General features: G+C 43.6%; 1 protein-coding gene across 1 annotated transcript in view; it reads left to right on the forward strand.

The window, feature by feature from the left end:
- The window catches only part of DSCAML1 (DS cell adhesion molecule like 1), a 515,992-nt gene that overhangs the window by 20,773 nt on the left and 478,132 nt on the right, over positions 1-17,087 (forward strand). Inside the window, 2 exon segments of the mRNA XM_036742507.1 lie at positions 5,834-6,151; positions 13,390-13,536. Of these exon segments, the coding sequence (XP_036598402.1) occupies positions 5,834-6,151; positions 13,390-13,536 (465 nt within the window).

Consider the following 17,087-nt stretch of genomic DNA (forward strand, 5'->3'; position numbering starts at 1 on the left):
CCTTATATGAGCCTCACAACAATTCTGAAAGGGAGGTGTCATTCCCATTTTACAGATGAAGAAACTGAGACAAGTGGGGTTTAATGACTTACCCAGGGTCGCACATCTAGCGTACGAGGCTGGATTTGAACTCAGATCTTCCTGATTTCAGGTCCTGTACTCTGTCCATTGCACTTGGCTGCCCCCAGGTATGAGATTGGATTTAAACTCCCTTGGCTTCAGAGCCAATGTTCTTTCTGCTATACCATACTGCTTAGTCTATTGGGAATGATGTGACATACAAATAGTAACGTGTAATACTAGGAGGAAAATGAAAAAGGCAAAGGAGAGAGAGCCAAACAAAGCTTTCTAGGAAAGTTTGAGAAGGAGAAGTCACTGTTAGCTGGGATGAGGATTCAAATCAGGGAAAGCTTCATGGAGGAGGTAGTGTCTGAGCTGGGTCTTGGAGGTAGAGAAGGATTTTAACAGGTAGGAATGAGGAGGGAATGTGTTCTAGTAATGGAGGATGACTTGAGTGAATGGACAGAGGCAAGAGATGGTAGTTCATATGGAGGACTGGCCAGTAGCCCAGTCTGGCTAGAATGTAGAGTGGAGAATTCTGTTGAATAATGCTATACAGACCAGTTGAAGACAGCTTAGGGAAGGCTTGGAAGGTCAGGCTGAGGAGTTGGCATTTTATCTATCCTCTGGGCCATGGAGAGCCATAAATGATTTTTGAGCAGGGGAGTAACATGGTCAGGCCTGTTGCTTAGGATTATTTTGGTAGTAGTGTGGCTAATGGATTGGAGGAAGAACACTGGAGTCAGGGAGGCTCTCAGCAGTAGTCCAACTTGGGGCTAAGGGCTTGAACTAAGATGGTGGCCGTGTGAGTTACAAGGAGGGGATGCACATGAAAGATGCTGTGAGGAGATCCTCTACGGAACAGCCTTCTCTAATTCTAAAACACCAAAGAGAATGTCCAAGAGCTCCAGCCACTGTTGTTCCCTTACACGGGGCTGAGTGGGTAGGTGCGGCGGGGGGGGGGGGGGGGGGGGGGGGGGGGGGGGGGGGGGGGCGGGGGGAGGGGGCGCAAACCTGCCGCACCACTGTGCAAATATTTGATTTCCTTTTGCGTAAAGCTTACCTGCGAATCATAGACTCTAAGAGTAGGAAGGAGCTAGAGACTTTCTAATTCAGCCTCCAGCTTGTGCAGCCACCCCCCCATACCCTCCCCCACCCCAAACTCCGCAATATCATTGACCAGGAACAGTCATCAGCTTCAGTGTAAACAGCTCTGGTGACACAGTGCTTACTCACTATTTCCTGATCCCATTCTGGTTTTGGACAGCTCTCATTTTTAGAGTTCCTCTCTGTAATTTCCACTTATACATCCGAGTTCTTCTCTGGAGAGCAGGAGTCCTTAACCTGGGGACTGTGAACTTTAAATGTGCACACACACACACATGCATATGTGTGTGTGTGTGTGTGTGTATGTTCTCTATATACACACAACTCTCTTTTAATGTAATTATCTTCTTTTGCAATCTGAATTTTATTTTATGTATTTAAAACTATTCTGGGAAGGGGATCATAGGTTTCAGAAGACTATCAAAGAGATGCATGGCACAGAATAGATGAAGAATGCCTTCTCAATCATTTTTCCTTCTCACAGCCCAGGATTCTTTGCTGTGAGAAATCTGACCATTTCAAGTTGACTTTGCTACTGGAGAGAGAGTCAGGAGATTTGCACATGCATGATTTGCCTACAGTAAGAACAGTCATTTTTGTTGAATTCTATGTGAGTTCCAAGTCAAATATGTTTTGAGGTTAGTGTGTGCATTATCAGCCTCTCACAACCATCGATTGTGTTGTATTGGGCAGGGCACTTATCCTAGCTAGGCAACTTTCTAAGACTCAAAGTGAAAGAGAAGGTACTGATTTGCATTTGTGAATGGAGTTTTCTTCACCTGGAAGTTCCTTAGACTAGTGAAATCACAGGTGTTGTCCCCATCCCTACTCTGACCACTAGGATATGTGTAATACTTAAGTTTTGTTTTTGTTTTCTTTTTTTGCTGAATAAGTAAAATTTAAATCACTCACAATAATTTATCAATTTTATTTCATCTGCAAATAACGTAATACCCAAAATTTCATGACAACTAATGAAGGCAGTGGCATGCCCATTGAGACCCACTGCCCTAGAGAGTCATCATTCTACAAGATGGACTTTCAAATAAGTACAGATAGTAAGCATGCCTCCCCTTACTTATCACTTATCCAGGCTAAACATATCTAATTAATAACAATAATAGTATTTACATAGTGCTTTAAGGTTAGCAAAGCGCTTTATATATGTTGTCTCATTTGATTTCATTATTCCCTCAACAACTATTTACAGTTGAAGGAACTGAGGTATACAGCATAATTTTGTGTCCACAGATTATTCTGGTTGCTTTCCTTTGACTGTGTCATGAAGTCGCAGAATTTATAGTTGAAAGGAGCTTTAGAGACTATCCGGCCCAACTTCCACATTTTTTCTCCATGACAAAACTGAGGCCCAGAGAGGCTTACATGGCTTGCCCCAAGGTCTCAGAGCTAATGAGTGGTGAATAGGAGACTCGGACCCTGGGCTGACCAATTTTTTAAAACAAGCTGTGTTGGGGACTAGAGGAGAATCCAAGGAGGGATAGGGATCACTGCTTGGGATGGATGAAATGATGATAAAAGAGAACTGAGGGAAGGATGAAACACTTAATACTTCTTTTGTTCTCATTTTTACTTCTAAAGAGGATGATGGTTTGGTTTTGTTTTGCCTGAGAAGAATAGACTAAAAATGATTAGGAAGTAGTCAAAACCCAAGATACATGAGGAGATGAGCAGACAGTACTTACCTGCCCTCAGTTAATTCAAATCATTAGGCCCAGGTGAATTAACTCTCAGAACACCAAAAGGAATGACAGAGGTGAATGCTGAGGTATTATCTGAAACATTTTGGAGAACAGGAGAACACCTAAGGAGTAGAGAAGAGCGAATTTTGTTACAACTTTCAAAAAAAGGAAAGGAGGCAGAATCTGGAAACTCAAGGCCCTTGAGCTCGATTTAAATTTCTGGCAAAGGTTTAGAATATGGTTTAAGATGATGAAGACTTAGAAAGGAAAGCAGTGGTCATTAAAAAATATCATGGCTTTGTCAAGAACAGGTCATGCCAGACCAATCCAGTTTTCACTTTCTGAAAAGATAAGAAATGCCTTATACTGGATTGAGAGTGAATCTCAGAGTCAGAAAAGACCTGGGTTTAATTAAGTCCTGTGTCTGGTATGTAGTGGATTTGAGACCCTTAAATCACTGTTTGTTCCTTGGGCAACTTTCTAAGACAGGGGTTCTTTTCCTGAGGGGGGATGTCTTTGAATTTTTAAATATCTGTATCTATATCTATGTATATATGTACGTATGCATTTTGACACTTGTATTTCAATGTAATTGGTTTCCTTTGTAATTAAATGTATTTTATTTCATCCATTTAAAACATCCTGAGAAGGGTTCCCTAGGCTTCACTAGATTGCCGCTGGGATCCATGATATACAGGGTGTTCCTAAAGTCTGGACACATAGGCAAAAATGCATATTTTCAGGAAATGAAATGATTGAAATTTTCAACAACATTTTATTTAATTGGAATGTTAACAAATAACAACTACAACTTCAAATACCATCATATGATTTCATATTCATATTCCAAGAGTGAATGTGCTAAAATTGACAGCAATGTGGAGTTACTGAGTTATTACATCAAGTTCACATGAATCTTGCAAAGTGCATCAACCTTTGCATCACAAATGATGGAAATCATATTGAAGATGTTAACTGTTAATATTCCAATTAAATGAAATGTTGTTGAAAATTTCAATCATTTCATTTCTTGAAAATAGGAATTTTTGCCTATGGGTCCAGACTTTAGGAACACCCTGTACACAAAGGTTGAGAACCCCTACTCTAAGCATATAAGTTGCAGAGGACATGCTCATCTTCACTGGCAGAGGGAGTTCCCCACAAGATCAAGGGAATATTGGAGACATAGACTTAGGTTTCAGCTAAGCATTTGAAGAAACCTCTTATTTGTAGACAAGATCAAAAGATATGGGCTAGAAGATAGAACAGGTGGGTAGATTCAGAATTGGCTGTGAGACTAGATCGAAGGAATAGTCAGTAATGGGCTGATGATCAGTAACAGGGAAAGCTATACTGCAACATCCCAGCGATCTATCCTTAGCCCCGTGCTAGCTAACACTTTTATTGATGTCTCAGACAAAAGGCGTAGATGATGTATTTGCCAAATTTATAGATGAGGTGAAGTTTAGAGGGATAGCTAATATATCAAATAACATAGCAGGGATGGGGAACCTGTGACCTTGAGGCCACGTGAAGTTTGGATTCAGTTTAAAGGGCCACATGCGGCCTTGAGGCTGTAGGTTTCCCACCCCTGGCACAGGTGGACCCAAAGAGATCTTGACAGGTTAAAAACAATGGGCGAAGTCTAATAAAAATAAAACTTAATAGGAAGAAGTTCTACACTTGTTTACCAAAAAAAAATCAGCTTTACACATACAGTGTGGGAAATTCATGGCTAGACAAGAATCTCTGTGAGAAAAAATCTGAGGGGTTTAGTGGGCTGTCAACAGTATGACATGGCAGCCCAAAAAAAAGCCAATACTAACAGACTGTCCTTAGAGAAGCATAGTATCTAGAGAATGAGTTCCATTGTGCACTCTCTGCTGTGTCCATGTCAAGGACACATCTAGAGTGCAGCATCTTGTTCTGGGCACTATATTTGTGGGACGACGAAGACAAGCTAGAGTGTGTCCAGGCCAGGGTGACTAGGTAGTATGGTGAGCAAACTAAAGAACGTGCCCTGTGAAGGTAGGTGGCGGGAAATGAAGGAGGCGGCACCTCAGCTGGACTTTGAAGAAAGCAATTATGTTGCTTAGGGAAGAGAAAACTCAGGGAGGGACAGTACGGCACCCATCAAATCTTTGAAGGGTTGGCGTGCAAAAGGAGGACTAGATTTTTTTGGTTTGGTGCTACAGAGCCAAACCAGTGTTGGGTTGAAGCTGGTAGAGGTTTAACCAATCCTAACTATGAGAGCTGTTCAAAAATGGAATAAACTGAAGTTAGCAGGCTTCTCATTGCTGGAGGTATTCAAGTACAGTCAGGAGAACTACCTTCTGGGGATATTTTAGAAAGACTTCAGGCACTAGAAGGCCTAGAGTACTTTGCTAAGGTACTAGATGCACCTACTGGAGTAGGTGTTGAATTTGGAGTGATAGGCCTGAGTCTATCCAGTCTACTTAATACTCTTGTGACCTTGGGCAAATCATATAATTTCTCTGGGCCTCAGTCTCCTGATCTATAAAATGAATGAGGAACCTCAAGATGACCTCCAAATTCTTAAATCTAATTTCTCTTCCCAGAGAATATTTAAGAGAAAAGTCATCCCCCCATCAAATGTTAAGAACCCCTACATTTGTGATTGTTCTTGTAATATTTCTAAACACTTAACACATACAACTTTACAAGTCTGCTACTGCCAAAAGAAATCTATGCTCCTATTTTCCCTTCCAGAGATTATATTCCATGAGTCTAATTCTCTTGACCCCTCAAACCCAAAGGTCTTTCCACTATACCATCTTCAGACATGGCACCAAGGAGATCAGCTCTACTACCGGTGTGACTTGGCTAGTGCAGAGGACAATCAGATAATTATTCCTCTTGAAGGACTTTCAGGTGGCTTTCATGGGCCCTCAAGGGATGGGGAAGATTAGAAACTTAACAGCATCTCTTTTCTGCCTTCACTACAGCCCGCCCTGAAGATGTCGGCACCAGCCTCTACTTTGTGAATGACTCCTTGCAGCAGGTGACCTTCTCCAGTTCCGTGGGGGTCGTGGTGCCCTGCCCGGCCACAGGCTCCCCCAGCGCCGTCCTCCGATGGTATCTTGCCACAGGTGATGACATCTATGATGTGCCACACATCCGGCATGTCCATGCCAATGGGACGCTGCAGCTCTACCCCTTTTCGCCCTCTGCCTTCAATAGCTTTATCCACGACAATGATTACTTCTGTACCGCAGAAAATGCTGCGGGGAAAATCCGGAGTCCCAACATCCGGGTTAAAGCAGGTAAGGGAAGAACAAGGTTGGGGGCGGGGGAGAGACAGGTGAATATAAGGACATTATCCTAGAATCTGGAGGTGGAAGTTACCTGGGTGTTCATCTAATCCAACTGCTTCTTTTTGTAAAAAGAAAAAGCTGAGGCCCAAAGGCAGTCAAGTGAGTGGTCTAAGGTTGCACAGCTAGTAGGTTCCAGAATCAGAATTTGCCTCCAATGCCTAGAATCTAAATCCAATACACTTTCCATCATACCATCAGCAAGCACATTCCTGCTTCCTCTCCACTAGACTAAATTCTAAAAATGAGGGTGAGGAGGAATACTAGACTTCTTTTTAAAAATAATTTATATTTAAAAATAAAGTTAATTTTTATTGATATGTTTTTATATTACCCAAATTTTCCTCTATATCCTTTCCCCTGCCTGTCCCAGAGAGCCAGCCCATATTACAAAGAATATTTGTTAAAAGAAAAAGCAGAGAAGACAAAACTGTACGCAAAACCAATTAATATATGGGGGAGGTGCAGAATCTGAAAAAAAAAACATGCAACCTTCCACATGCATAGACTACCATCTCTGCAAAGGAATGGGAGGAGGTGCCCTCTCTTGTCCATTTTTTGGAGCCATCTTGATTCCCTGTGATTTCACAGCATTTTCTTTTGGCAGTAGCAGACTTGTAAAGTCATGTGTGTTAAGTGTTTAGAAATATTACAAGAGCAATCACAAATGTAGGGGTTCTTAACATTTGATTGGGGGTGACTTTTCTCTTAAATATTCTCTGGGAAGAGAAATAAGACGTGAGATAGAACTTCCAGATGGGGCAGTTTGTTTAGACATTGCTTGAAGTGGAATGTGGAGTCTACATCTCTGGAGGTTTCTTTAAGACAGAAGAGATTCTCAAATCTCTGGACTGGGCTAGCAAATGCTACTGTAAAGATTTTGGCACTTGGTTCATGTTCAAAAGTCTGTCCTCTGCACTAGTCAAGTCACACCTGAGTCTGCTAAACTTTTTTTTTGAGGAGTAAGGTGGGAAGGGAACACCCATTTGAGTTTGTCCAGATAACAATGGTGTTTGTTAGGTAACTAGGGGATGGCATGCCCTATGCTGTCAGGAGGCAGAATCCTACTGCAGTGCTTAGTAGCAAGATAGAATTGGATCAAGGCTGTATCTACAACAGGATGAGAATTTGGGTCAAGGGAATACAGCCAAAGACCTGCGAACCCCTGTTACTAATGATAGACTTGAAATGGTCTTTCTAAAGGAAGAAGGCTTGTAGCATTAATGATAATAAAGCCGCCCCACGTAATGTGCCACAACCCACAAAGATAACCATCTCTTTTCCTAAATCCCTCCCTATGTAGAGCCCCTGTCCAGTAGAACAAGGTCCATCTGAGAGAGATAATAGATTTTGCTGGTCAAGGTGATATATTTTTGGTCCCTAGGCAAATAGGGCTTAGGAGTCCAGTTACCCATTCCATTGGTTTGAGGCCAGGGCCAGCTGTTTGTGGCACTTACTCCGGATGGTGGGAAGGGAGTCTAGGAATACGCTTAATGACTAACTCTTCAGACAGATGTTTTGTGCTCTTGGCTTGGAATTGATCCCTGGCCTGGGAAGCCAGACCCTAAGATTGGGTACAGGGTCATAGTTTGTGTGATCAAGTTTATCTCTCTGTGGATCTCTCCTCTCTCCCCATCTCTCTGATAGGAGAGCCCCCTCTTCCTGTCCAGTACTGGGAAGGAGAATGACAATGACCATGTCTCAGAGAAGGGTGGCAGATCTATGCATCAGAATATACTGTGGTACCCTAGAATGGAGGCTCCTTCGCTCTGTCCTTCTCCAGAGCATTCATACTGCAAAGAAGGAAAGATTTGTGAGAGGAGGAGGGAGCCAGGCCAATTATGTGACTCTTGATGAGGACAGAGGGGCTGCAGGTGCACAGTGAGGGGACCCTAACGGTTGCCTTGGCAACCATGAAAGAGGGTGGGGGAGGGGAATTGGCCCAGGTGCCTCCCAGTGGGCAAAGGAGGGAGACAGAGGACTTGGGAACCTTTAGCTCAACCTAAGAGAATAAAAGCTGGGCTGTTGTTCCAAGGAATGGGCCTGGGAGGGATGGACCATTTGTATAAAATTAAGGGCTGGAGACAGGGGTGCCACCTGCCTAGGCCACCAGGAGGAGCTCTGCCATCTAGGGAAAAGGCCAGAGGGAGGGCTCTGGCATGTGACAGTTCTATAGTATCATAATAATTGATATTTACACATAGAGTTTGCAAAATGCTTTACTTGCAACAACCCAGGGGGGTTAGGTAGCACAAGTATTGGTAGCTCCATTTTACAGATGAGGAAACTGAGGTTTGTGGAGATAAATGACTTACCCATGGTCAGCTTCTGCATTTCAGAGCCAGGATTTGAACCCAAATCTTCCTAACATCGGATCCAGCCCTTTTTTTTTCATTGCATTACAAGATGGATCATCTCTACCAGATTAGGGTCATCGCCCAGAACTAGGACAGCTTGAGGAGTTGAGATGGGGAGTGGGCCATAGTAGCCTCAGGCAGAAGTTTGCAGGGTGCGGAGGGAAGTACAAGGAGATTTTCTTTGTGGTTGAATGATAGAAGATGGCTCTGAAGGATTGGCACCGAAGGAAACTGACAGAGGGTGAAGGACAGAGGAGGAAGGGGCTTTTTCTAAGGGAGAATTTTGGAGGACGTCCCCTAAATATAATAGAAACCTGGAAGAATATAGAGAACTAAGTGTCCTCTGCATCCGCCTAGCTTTCTTGTTATTACCACTTAGAGATGCCTGTTGTGTTTGGTGCTGAATGCAATTAAACTAAAGAATGCACTCCTACCCTTGAGGAACATGTAGTCTAGGACACGAGGCAGATGGAGAGAAAGCTATTTTCTTCCTCAAATGCAAAATCATAACACCTTGAATTTCTGCAGAGCTTTAAGTTTTACAAAGAGCTTTCCTTACAACAACCCTGGGAAGTAGAGAGCACAAGTATTACTACATTTTACACAAATACATTTTGAAAGATAGGCATAGGGACTGGACCCATCATCTCCCCCACATAAGGATCTCCTGAATAAGGAAACTCCATCTACCAATGCAAGCTGGCACCTTCTTTCCAATTTCTAGTCTTAGAAAGTTGCCCAGAATGCTGAGAGAGTAGGTGACTTGGCCAGAGTCACACAGCCAGGAAGTGGAGAGATGGGACTTTGAAGCCAGGTCTTCCTGGCTTTGAGATCAGCTCTGTAATCCCCTACACCAGGCTGCCTGTCAAATATTTTTACGTTTTACGAATGAAGAAACTGAAGCTCAGAGCTGACCCCAGATTATTAGCATTAGAAGGGTTCTCAGAGGTCATTTTATGCATCATCCAGTGAAATAACTTGTCCGTGGTCACCAGAGGCCCCCGACTCTAGGCCCACCTCCAGTTTCAGGAGATCTCACTGCCTTTCTGCTCTTCCCACACCTCATCTTGGAGAAAATCACCAAGTTTACAGGTATAGCTGATCTTTAGTATGTTGAGGTGGCAGGGTCATTTCCTTGATTAATTCCCTAATGGATTCCTTATTTTACTTTCCACAGAAACTGTCCCAGATTTTCTCTTTTCTCCTCAAGGTCCCCATGCCTGTTTTTCCTCCTTCTCTCTCAACTGAGAATCTTTCTTCAAAAAATACTGGGGAAAAAGGCTTTTGAACATGAACTTCCTCCCTTCCCATTCTCTCCATCTCAAATCCCCTTGGTATCTTCCCCTCCTCTCTCTTGCTGCCCCCAGTCTCTGACAGAGAGATGGCCTTTCTCCTTGCTGAGGCCAAACTCCTTACAGGTGCATGTGATCCATCCCCTCTCATCTCCTCTAGCAGCTGCCATCCTCTATCATCCTCCCTCATTCTGGAACCTCTGACTTTACCCATCAACTAGTCCCTTTCCTACTGCCTTCAAGAACTTGCCCAAGTCTCTGCCATCCTTTAAAAAAGCCTCATTAGATCCCATCATCCTCTGAAACTATCATTCTATATCTCTCCATCCTTTTCTCTGTGACACTTGAAAAAGCTACCTATATCCAGTGGCTCCCCTTCCTCGTCTCTCGCCACTCCTCGAACATTTACAGTCTGAATTCAACTGAAATTGCCCCCTTCAAAGTTCCCAACCATCCCTGATTTGCCAGATTTGATGGTAGTTTCTCAGTCTTCTTCCTTGACCTCCCTGCTGCATTTAACACTGTTGGTGCCCTTCTCCTTTTGAATGATCTCTTCTCTCTTGGTTTTTGTGACATTGTTTTCTCCTAGTTTGCCTTCTACCAGCTTGACCACTCCTCAGTTTCCTTTGCTGGTTCATTATCCACATCACGCTCCCTAACTTTTGGTGTTTCCCAAAGTTCTGTCCTGGGACATTTCTATACTCTCTGTCTCTGTCTTCTCTCTGTCTTCTCTCTGTCTTCTCTCTCTCTCTCTCTCTCTCTCTCTCTCTCTCTGCCCGTCTCTGTCTCTGTTTCTCTCTTCTCTTTCTCTCTATGTTTTTCTCTCTTCTTTCTCTCCTTGCCTCTCTCTCTCTGTCTGTCCCTTCTCTTTCTCTTTGCCTTTCTGCCTCTCTGTCTCTCTGTCTCTCTGTCTCTCTCTCTCTCTGTCTCTCTCTCTCTCTCTCTCTCTCTCTCTCTCTCTCTCTCTCCCTCCATCTCTATCTCTATCTCTATCTGTCTCTCTCCCTCTCTGTCTTTTCTCTCTCTCTCTCTGCCCGTCTCTGTCTCTGTCTCTGTTTCTCTCTTCTCTTTCTCTCTATGTTTCTCTCTCTTCTTTCTCTCCTTGCCTCTCTCTCTCTGTCTGTCCCTTCTCTTTCTCTTTGCCTTTCTGCCTCTCTCTCTCTCTCTCTCTCTCCCTCCCTCTCTCTCTCTCTCTCTCTCTCTCTCTCTCTCTCTCTCTCTCTCTCTCTCTCTCTCTCCCTCTATCTCTATCTGTCTCTCTCCCTCTCTGTCTTTCTCTCTCCCTCTCTGTGTCTCTCTCTGTCTCTCTCTTTCTCTTTCCTCTTCTCTCTCCTCCCACCTTATCAAATTGCATAGGTTTTTAAATTCTCACCTCTAAGTTCAGTTATTTAGTCATCTTGAGGCCACAGGTGCCCCACCCCTGCCCTAAACCCTCCCTTCTTCCAACCGTCTCAATTTCTGTCAAAAGTGCCGCCATCACCAGCCCATAATCTCAGCATTAGCCTTGATTCCTCACTCTCTCTCAACATACGTATCTAATTAGGCGCCAAAATATCTCTCACACCTTACCCCTTCTCTCTTCTCCCACGTCTACAGCCTTAGTTAAGCTCCTCACTTCTAACCTCTTAATTAATTAATTAAGGCGACAGCTTCTTAATTTGTCTTTCTGCCTCCAGTCTCTCCCCATTCTAATCCATCCTATACCTTGCTGCCAAAGTAATTTTCCTTAAATACAGAGTTGACCACGTGACTGCATTCCTCAGCCAACTCTAGATGCTTCCTATTGCCTCCAGGATCCAATATAAACTCCTCTGTTTAGCTTTGAAACCCCTATGCATCCTAGCCCCGGCATAACTTTCCAGACCCAATGGTCAGTGCCCCTAATCCCACATTCTGTGGTTTAGCCATGGACTTACTTCTGTTCCTCACACAAATGCTTGGTCTCCCATCTCCCTGTCTTTACATTGGTCTTCACCATTGTGTGGAATGCGTTTCTTCCTCATCTTTCCCTCATGCAGTCCTCTCTTGCTTTAAAATACAATTTAGGAGCCATCTTTTGCCTACAGTGGATAGAGTACTAGGCCTGGAGTCAGAAAGACCTGAGTTCAAATATGACCTCAGATACTTACTAGCTGTGTGACCCTGGGTAAGTCATTTTACCTCTGTTGGCTCAGTTTTCTCATCTGTAAATTGGAGACAATCATAGCATTTCCCTCCCAGGGTTATTGCGAGGACCAAATGAGATAATATTTTTAGAGCACCTGGCACAATGTCTGGTACATAGTAAGTACTATCTAAATACTGGCTCTTATTTCCTGTTTCCTCCAACTAGTGACCTCCCTAAATTACTGTAACAGCAAGCACCCTAGCATACCCAGGATGCCCACTAGCACAGGTTCTTAGATCTGCCTTTAAAGGAAAGCAACTTTAAAGGGGTCAAAAATCTTACTTTTAATTACATTCACTAGTTTAAGGAAAGGGTCAGCCTCCTGAATGTCAGAGAAAGTACAAGCAAGAAAATACAAGCAGAGAAATTAGCATAAAGACCAACAGACGGGGTTCTGACTGCCTGAACCAAAGCAATATTGCTATTCACTTTACATACACAACTGGATTGAGAGAGCCTTTATATCTGAGCAGTCAGGGAGTTCTGAACATAAGATGACTCAGTTTCTACCAGGGAATCAAAAAATCCTTCTCATAAGTGAACCCCCAAAGCAAAATACCGATTCCGAGTGTACATACACTTTTGGCTAATGGGCTCAGAGCCAGAAGGCATCACGACCCTCCTGACTCAGTGCCTTATTCACTTAGTACCAAAAGGTGTGAAAGCCTTCCTACAAGTGAGCCTCCCTGTAAGCAAGCTCCTCCTTAGGCAAGTCCTTCCCCAATGGGCTCCATGTGAGGCCTGTTAATGGGTGGGGAAGATCTTATTATCCCATTAACATTACAACTACCTGGGCCTTAACTACTTTGTATATATTTTTATTTATTCACTTTATATTTTTATTTGTGCTTATCTTTCTCACTAGAGTGAAAGTTCCTTGTAAATAAGGATTATTTCATTTTTTTACTTGTATTCCAAAATCTAGCACAGTGTCTGGCACATAACTGGCACCTAATGAATGCTTGTTGGTTGAGTGATTGGTTCTTAGAGGGGATATGTCAGGAATAAAGTGTTCCCGGTGGAGGACAGGCAGCCAGAAGAAGGCTGGTGCCAGTGGGATGAGGGGGGCAGTAGAGAAGCTGCTTAACAGGACTGGGGTAGATGGAGTGGGACATGTGTATTGCAGTAAGGGGCACAGCAGGAAGAAGGTGGGGAAGATGGAACGCATGTAAGGGGTAAGGATGAGCTGAGGCAGTTGACTTTGGACAAGTCCATCTCCCTGGGCCTCATTTTTTCCAAGCAAGCTTATTGGGTTAGCTGGCATTCAAGATGTTGTATTTCTAGATCCTGTGGTTTATGCATTCATTGGGTTCTTGCCATGTTGCAGTCCAACTTTCTGACTCTATGCTTTCTCCCCAATCTCCATTGCTGCAGTTTTCAGGGAACCCTACACCGTCCGGGTGGAGGATCAAAGGTCAATGCGTGGAAACGTGGCTGTCTTCAAGTGCCTCATCCCCTCTTCAGTGCAGGAATACGTTAGTGTTGTGTCCTGGGAGAAAGACACAGTCTCCATCATCCCAGGTAAGAGAGCAACAAAGCACCATGGAGGAACGGGGTTGGGGGTGGTGATGGTGGAGAGTGAGTGATTGATTATTCATGGGTGATGGAGTTGGTTGGTGCCTGGAAAGAGGTCTTATTTGCTCAGTCTTTGTGAGTGTTTTGGTGATGATTTGATGATATTTTTGTGAAGTTTATCCTGAAGTGGTCTTTGCCCTCGTTTGGTGAGCTTTCTGTACGTGGTAAATAGCTTGGCAAGTACTCTTACCAAGTAGGCAAAGAGGAACGACTGGTCCCTCCATTGGAGTCTAGGGACAAAGCCAACAAGATGGAGGGTAGACCTTGCTACCCTATGGAGCCAGGGTGCTGTCCTTCTATACTATTGGAGTCATTTATGATCATGACCTTTGGGGTAGAATCTTGGGTATGTCATCATTTCCTGTGTATGGGAGAAAATGCTTATAGTGGGGAAGTTTGTGGTATGAAGTGGTGGTGACCAGGGGCCTAGGGCCATGTATTGGATGTTGAGAATTAGACTGTGTCCTAAAGGTGTGAATCTACATAGAGAATGCTTCCTTTCTTTCATGATTGGCCAGAGACCCTCTCAGAATCTCGGTGATTTTACCGTCATATACTCATGTTCATGGATACCATGTATGTGACAGACTTCCCATGATACAGTGGCACAAATCCAGGCCAGCACATGGATGAAGTCATTTGACCTGAAGCAGAAGATGTGTATGTAGCCGGGTTTTTAGGACACCAACAAGGGGAGACAGATACCAATATCCAGCTGGTGGGTGACTTGGATTTCAGTGTTGGCAACCTTAAACAATGCTTTTAGCTTCAAACAGGAAAAACCCCAAACACTTCCGTCATGGGCCCCACTTTCTTTTCCTGTATCAGGTGTGTTCCTCTTCCTTGGCATGTTTCCAGGGGCCTAGCTGGATGTTTTCTTACTTTACTCTGGAGACTCAGGGAGAAATGACCCTACTTGGGGTTCCAGGGAATTGTTTCAAATCCCAGGCCTGATTTACTGGGATGCTGAGGGAGGAAGGTAGACTGTTGGTGTCTATGGAGGGGAGCCACATGAAACACCAAATTTCATAGGATGCGAAACTAGAAGGGGTCTTAGAAGTCATTTAGTCCAAGCAGTTCTATTTTGTTATTCATTTATTTATTTGTAGTATTTGATTTTCCCCCAGTTACATGTAAAAACATTTTTTTTAACATTAACTTTTAAAACTTCGAGTTCCACATCTTCTCCCTTCCTCTCTCCCTACCCTCCTCACTGAGAAGGCAAGCAATTTGATGTAGGTTATACATGTATAGTCATGCAAAACATATTTCCCTATTAGTCATGTTGTAAAAGAAAACATAGACCAAAAAACCCCTCAAGAAAAATAAAATAAAGCAAGTTTAAAAAGTATATCTCAGTTTGTATTCAGATACCATCAGTTTTTTCTCTAGGGATGGACAGCATTTTTCATCACGAGTCTTTCAGAGTTGTCTTGAATCATTGCGTTGCTGAGAATAGTCATTCACAGCTGATCATCTTACAATATGGCTGTTACTTTGTACACGGTACATTTCACTTTGCATCAGTTCATGTAAATCTTTCCAGGTTTTTCTGAGAGCATCCTGCTCATCATTGCTTATATCACAATAGTATTCCAACATAATCGCATACTGCAATTTGTTCACCCACCCCCCAAGCTGGTGGGCATCCCATCAATTTCCAATTCTTTGCCGCCAGAAAAGAGCTTCTATAAATATTTTTGTACATGTAGGCTCTTTTCCTTTTTGTTTTCTTTTAATCTCTTTTTGGATATTGACTTAGTAGTATTATTGCTAGGTCAAAGGGTATGCATGGTTTTATAGCCCTTTGGCCATAGTTCCAAAAAAGCAGTTCCATTTTACAGATTAGTAGAATGAGGCCCAGAGGGATGAAGTGACTTTTTTTCAAAATCACACAGATAGTAAACAACAGAGTTGGATTTTGAACCCAAATCTTCTGACTCTAAACCAATGTTCTTGCCACGATACCAGATTTCTTCATGCCTTTTCCCAATTGACCTGTCCATTCTTTGAACCCCTTCATATGAAGGTGTGTAAAATAGTCTATCAAATGTTCGCCAGCCCTTTGACAACAATTTAATTAAGCAGACATTTGAATGGCCCCTAGAGCAGCAGCTTGGTAAAGTGGCTAGAGAGCTGGCCTCAAAGTCAAGAAGATCTGGGTTCAAGTCCTGCCTTGGACACTAACTGGTTATGTGACTGTGAGCAAATCACTTATCCTCTCAGTGCTCTAGGCCACTCTCTAAGATGGAAAATTGGACAGAAGGCTCTAATGTGCATAAGTAGATGGAGTCCTCTGTACTAATGAAGTCCAGTCCCTCTCCCTAGATGCTGCTACTCACTGGACCTCATTTTGGGTGTATTGGGGCTTGCACGTGCTTGAGTTTTGAAGGCTATGAGATGGACTTATCTGCCAAAAGATTTCTGAAGGCACTAAATGCCAGGAAAGAGATTTTGAACTTCATTCAGTAGGCAAGAAGGAACCAGTGAAGCAAACAAATGACATGACTAGATATTGTTCTTGTTCAGTTGTTTTGGTCATGTCCAACTCTTCATGACCCTATTTGGGGTTTTCTTGGCAGAGATACTGGAGTGGTTTGCCATTTTCTTCTCCAGGTCATATGATAGATGAGGAAACTGAGGCAAACAGGATAAAGTGACTTGTCCAGGGTCACGCCAGCTGGTAAGTGTCCAAGGCCAGATTTGAACTCAGGAAGGGGAGTCTTCCTGACACCAGGCCCGGCACTATCCACTGTGCCACCCGGCTGCCCCATGACTAGATATATGTTTGAGTAAAATGAATTTGACTGCTGCTTGAAGAGTGGATTAAAAGGAAGACAGCTGAGGTGGGAGGGCTTATTGGTAGACTATTCCAATACTCCTGGCCAAAGATAATGACGGCCTTTTCTAGATTGTTATCGATAGGAATAGGGAATAGAGAGGAGGGACAAGGTAGAGGGGGTGGGATGGATGCAAGGGATTGTTGCAGACGCAGTTACCAAATCAGGATCTAGTAACTGTTTAGTTGGATATGAAAAGAAAAAGAGAGGGAAGGGTCAAGAGGAACTCAATGACTTCTGGGCAGAGAAGGAATAGCTCAAGCAAAAGCACGTAGACTAGAAGAGTCTGATGTGTGCGCAGGACAAGAAGGAGAGAAACCTGACCCAAGCAAAGACGGTGTGTTAGGAAGGAGTGAAGGCTGGATATACCGGAGGGATCCAGGTGAGGGAGGGCCCTGAATGCCAGGACGAGGAATTTGAATTCTGATTGGCAATGGGAAGCCAAAGCAGATGCTCTCTCCCTGGCTCCCACATCCAGTCTACCTCTGAAACTCTTGTATCCGTCGCCTCCTTTTCTTTCCCACTGTCATCACCCTGCTTCAGGCCCTCATTACCTCTGGACCGGACGACAGCAATAGCCTCTTAACTGCTCAGTGCTTTCCTTACCTCCATTCCATCCTACATATTCCTGCCAGATTAATTTTCCTCCAGCACAGA

This window comes from Trichosurus vulpecula, chromosome 2, assembly GCF_011100635.1.
Source record: "Trichosurus vulpecula isolate mTriVul1 chromosome 2, mTriVul1.pri, whole genome shotgun sequence".
Taxonomy (NCBI): Eukaryota; Metazoa; Chordata; class Mammalia; order Diprotodontia; family Phalangeridae; genus Trichosurus; species Trichosurus vulpecula.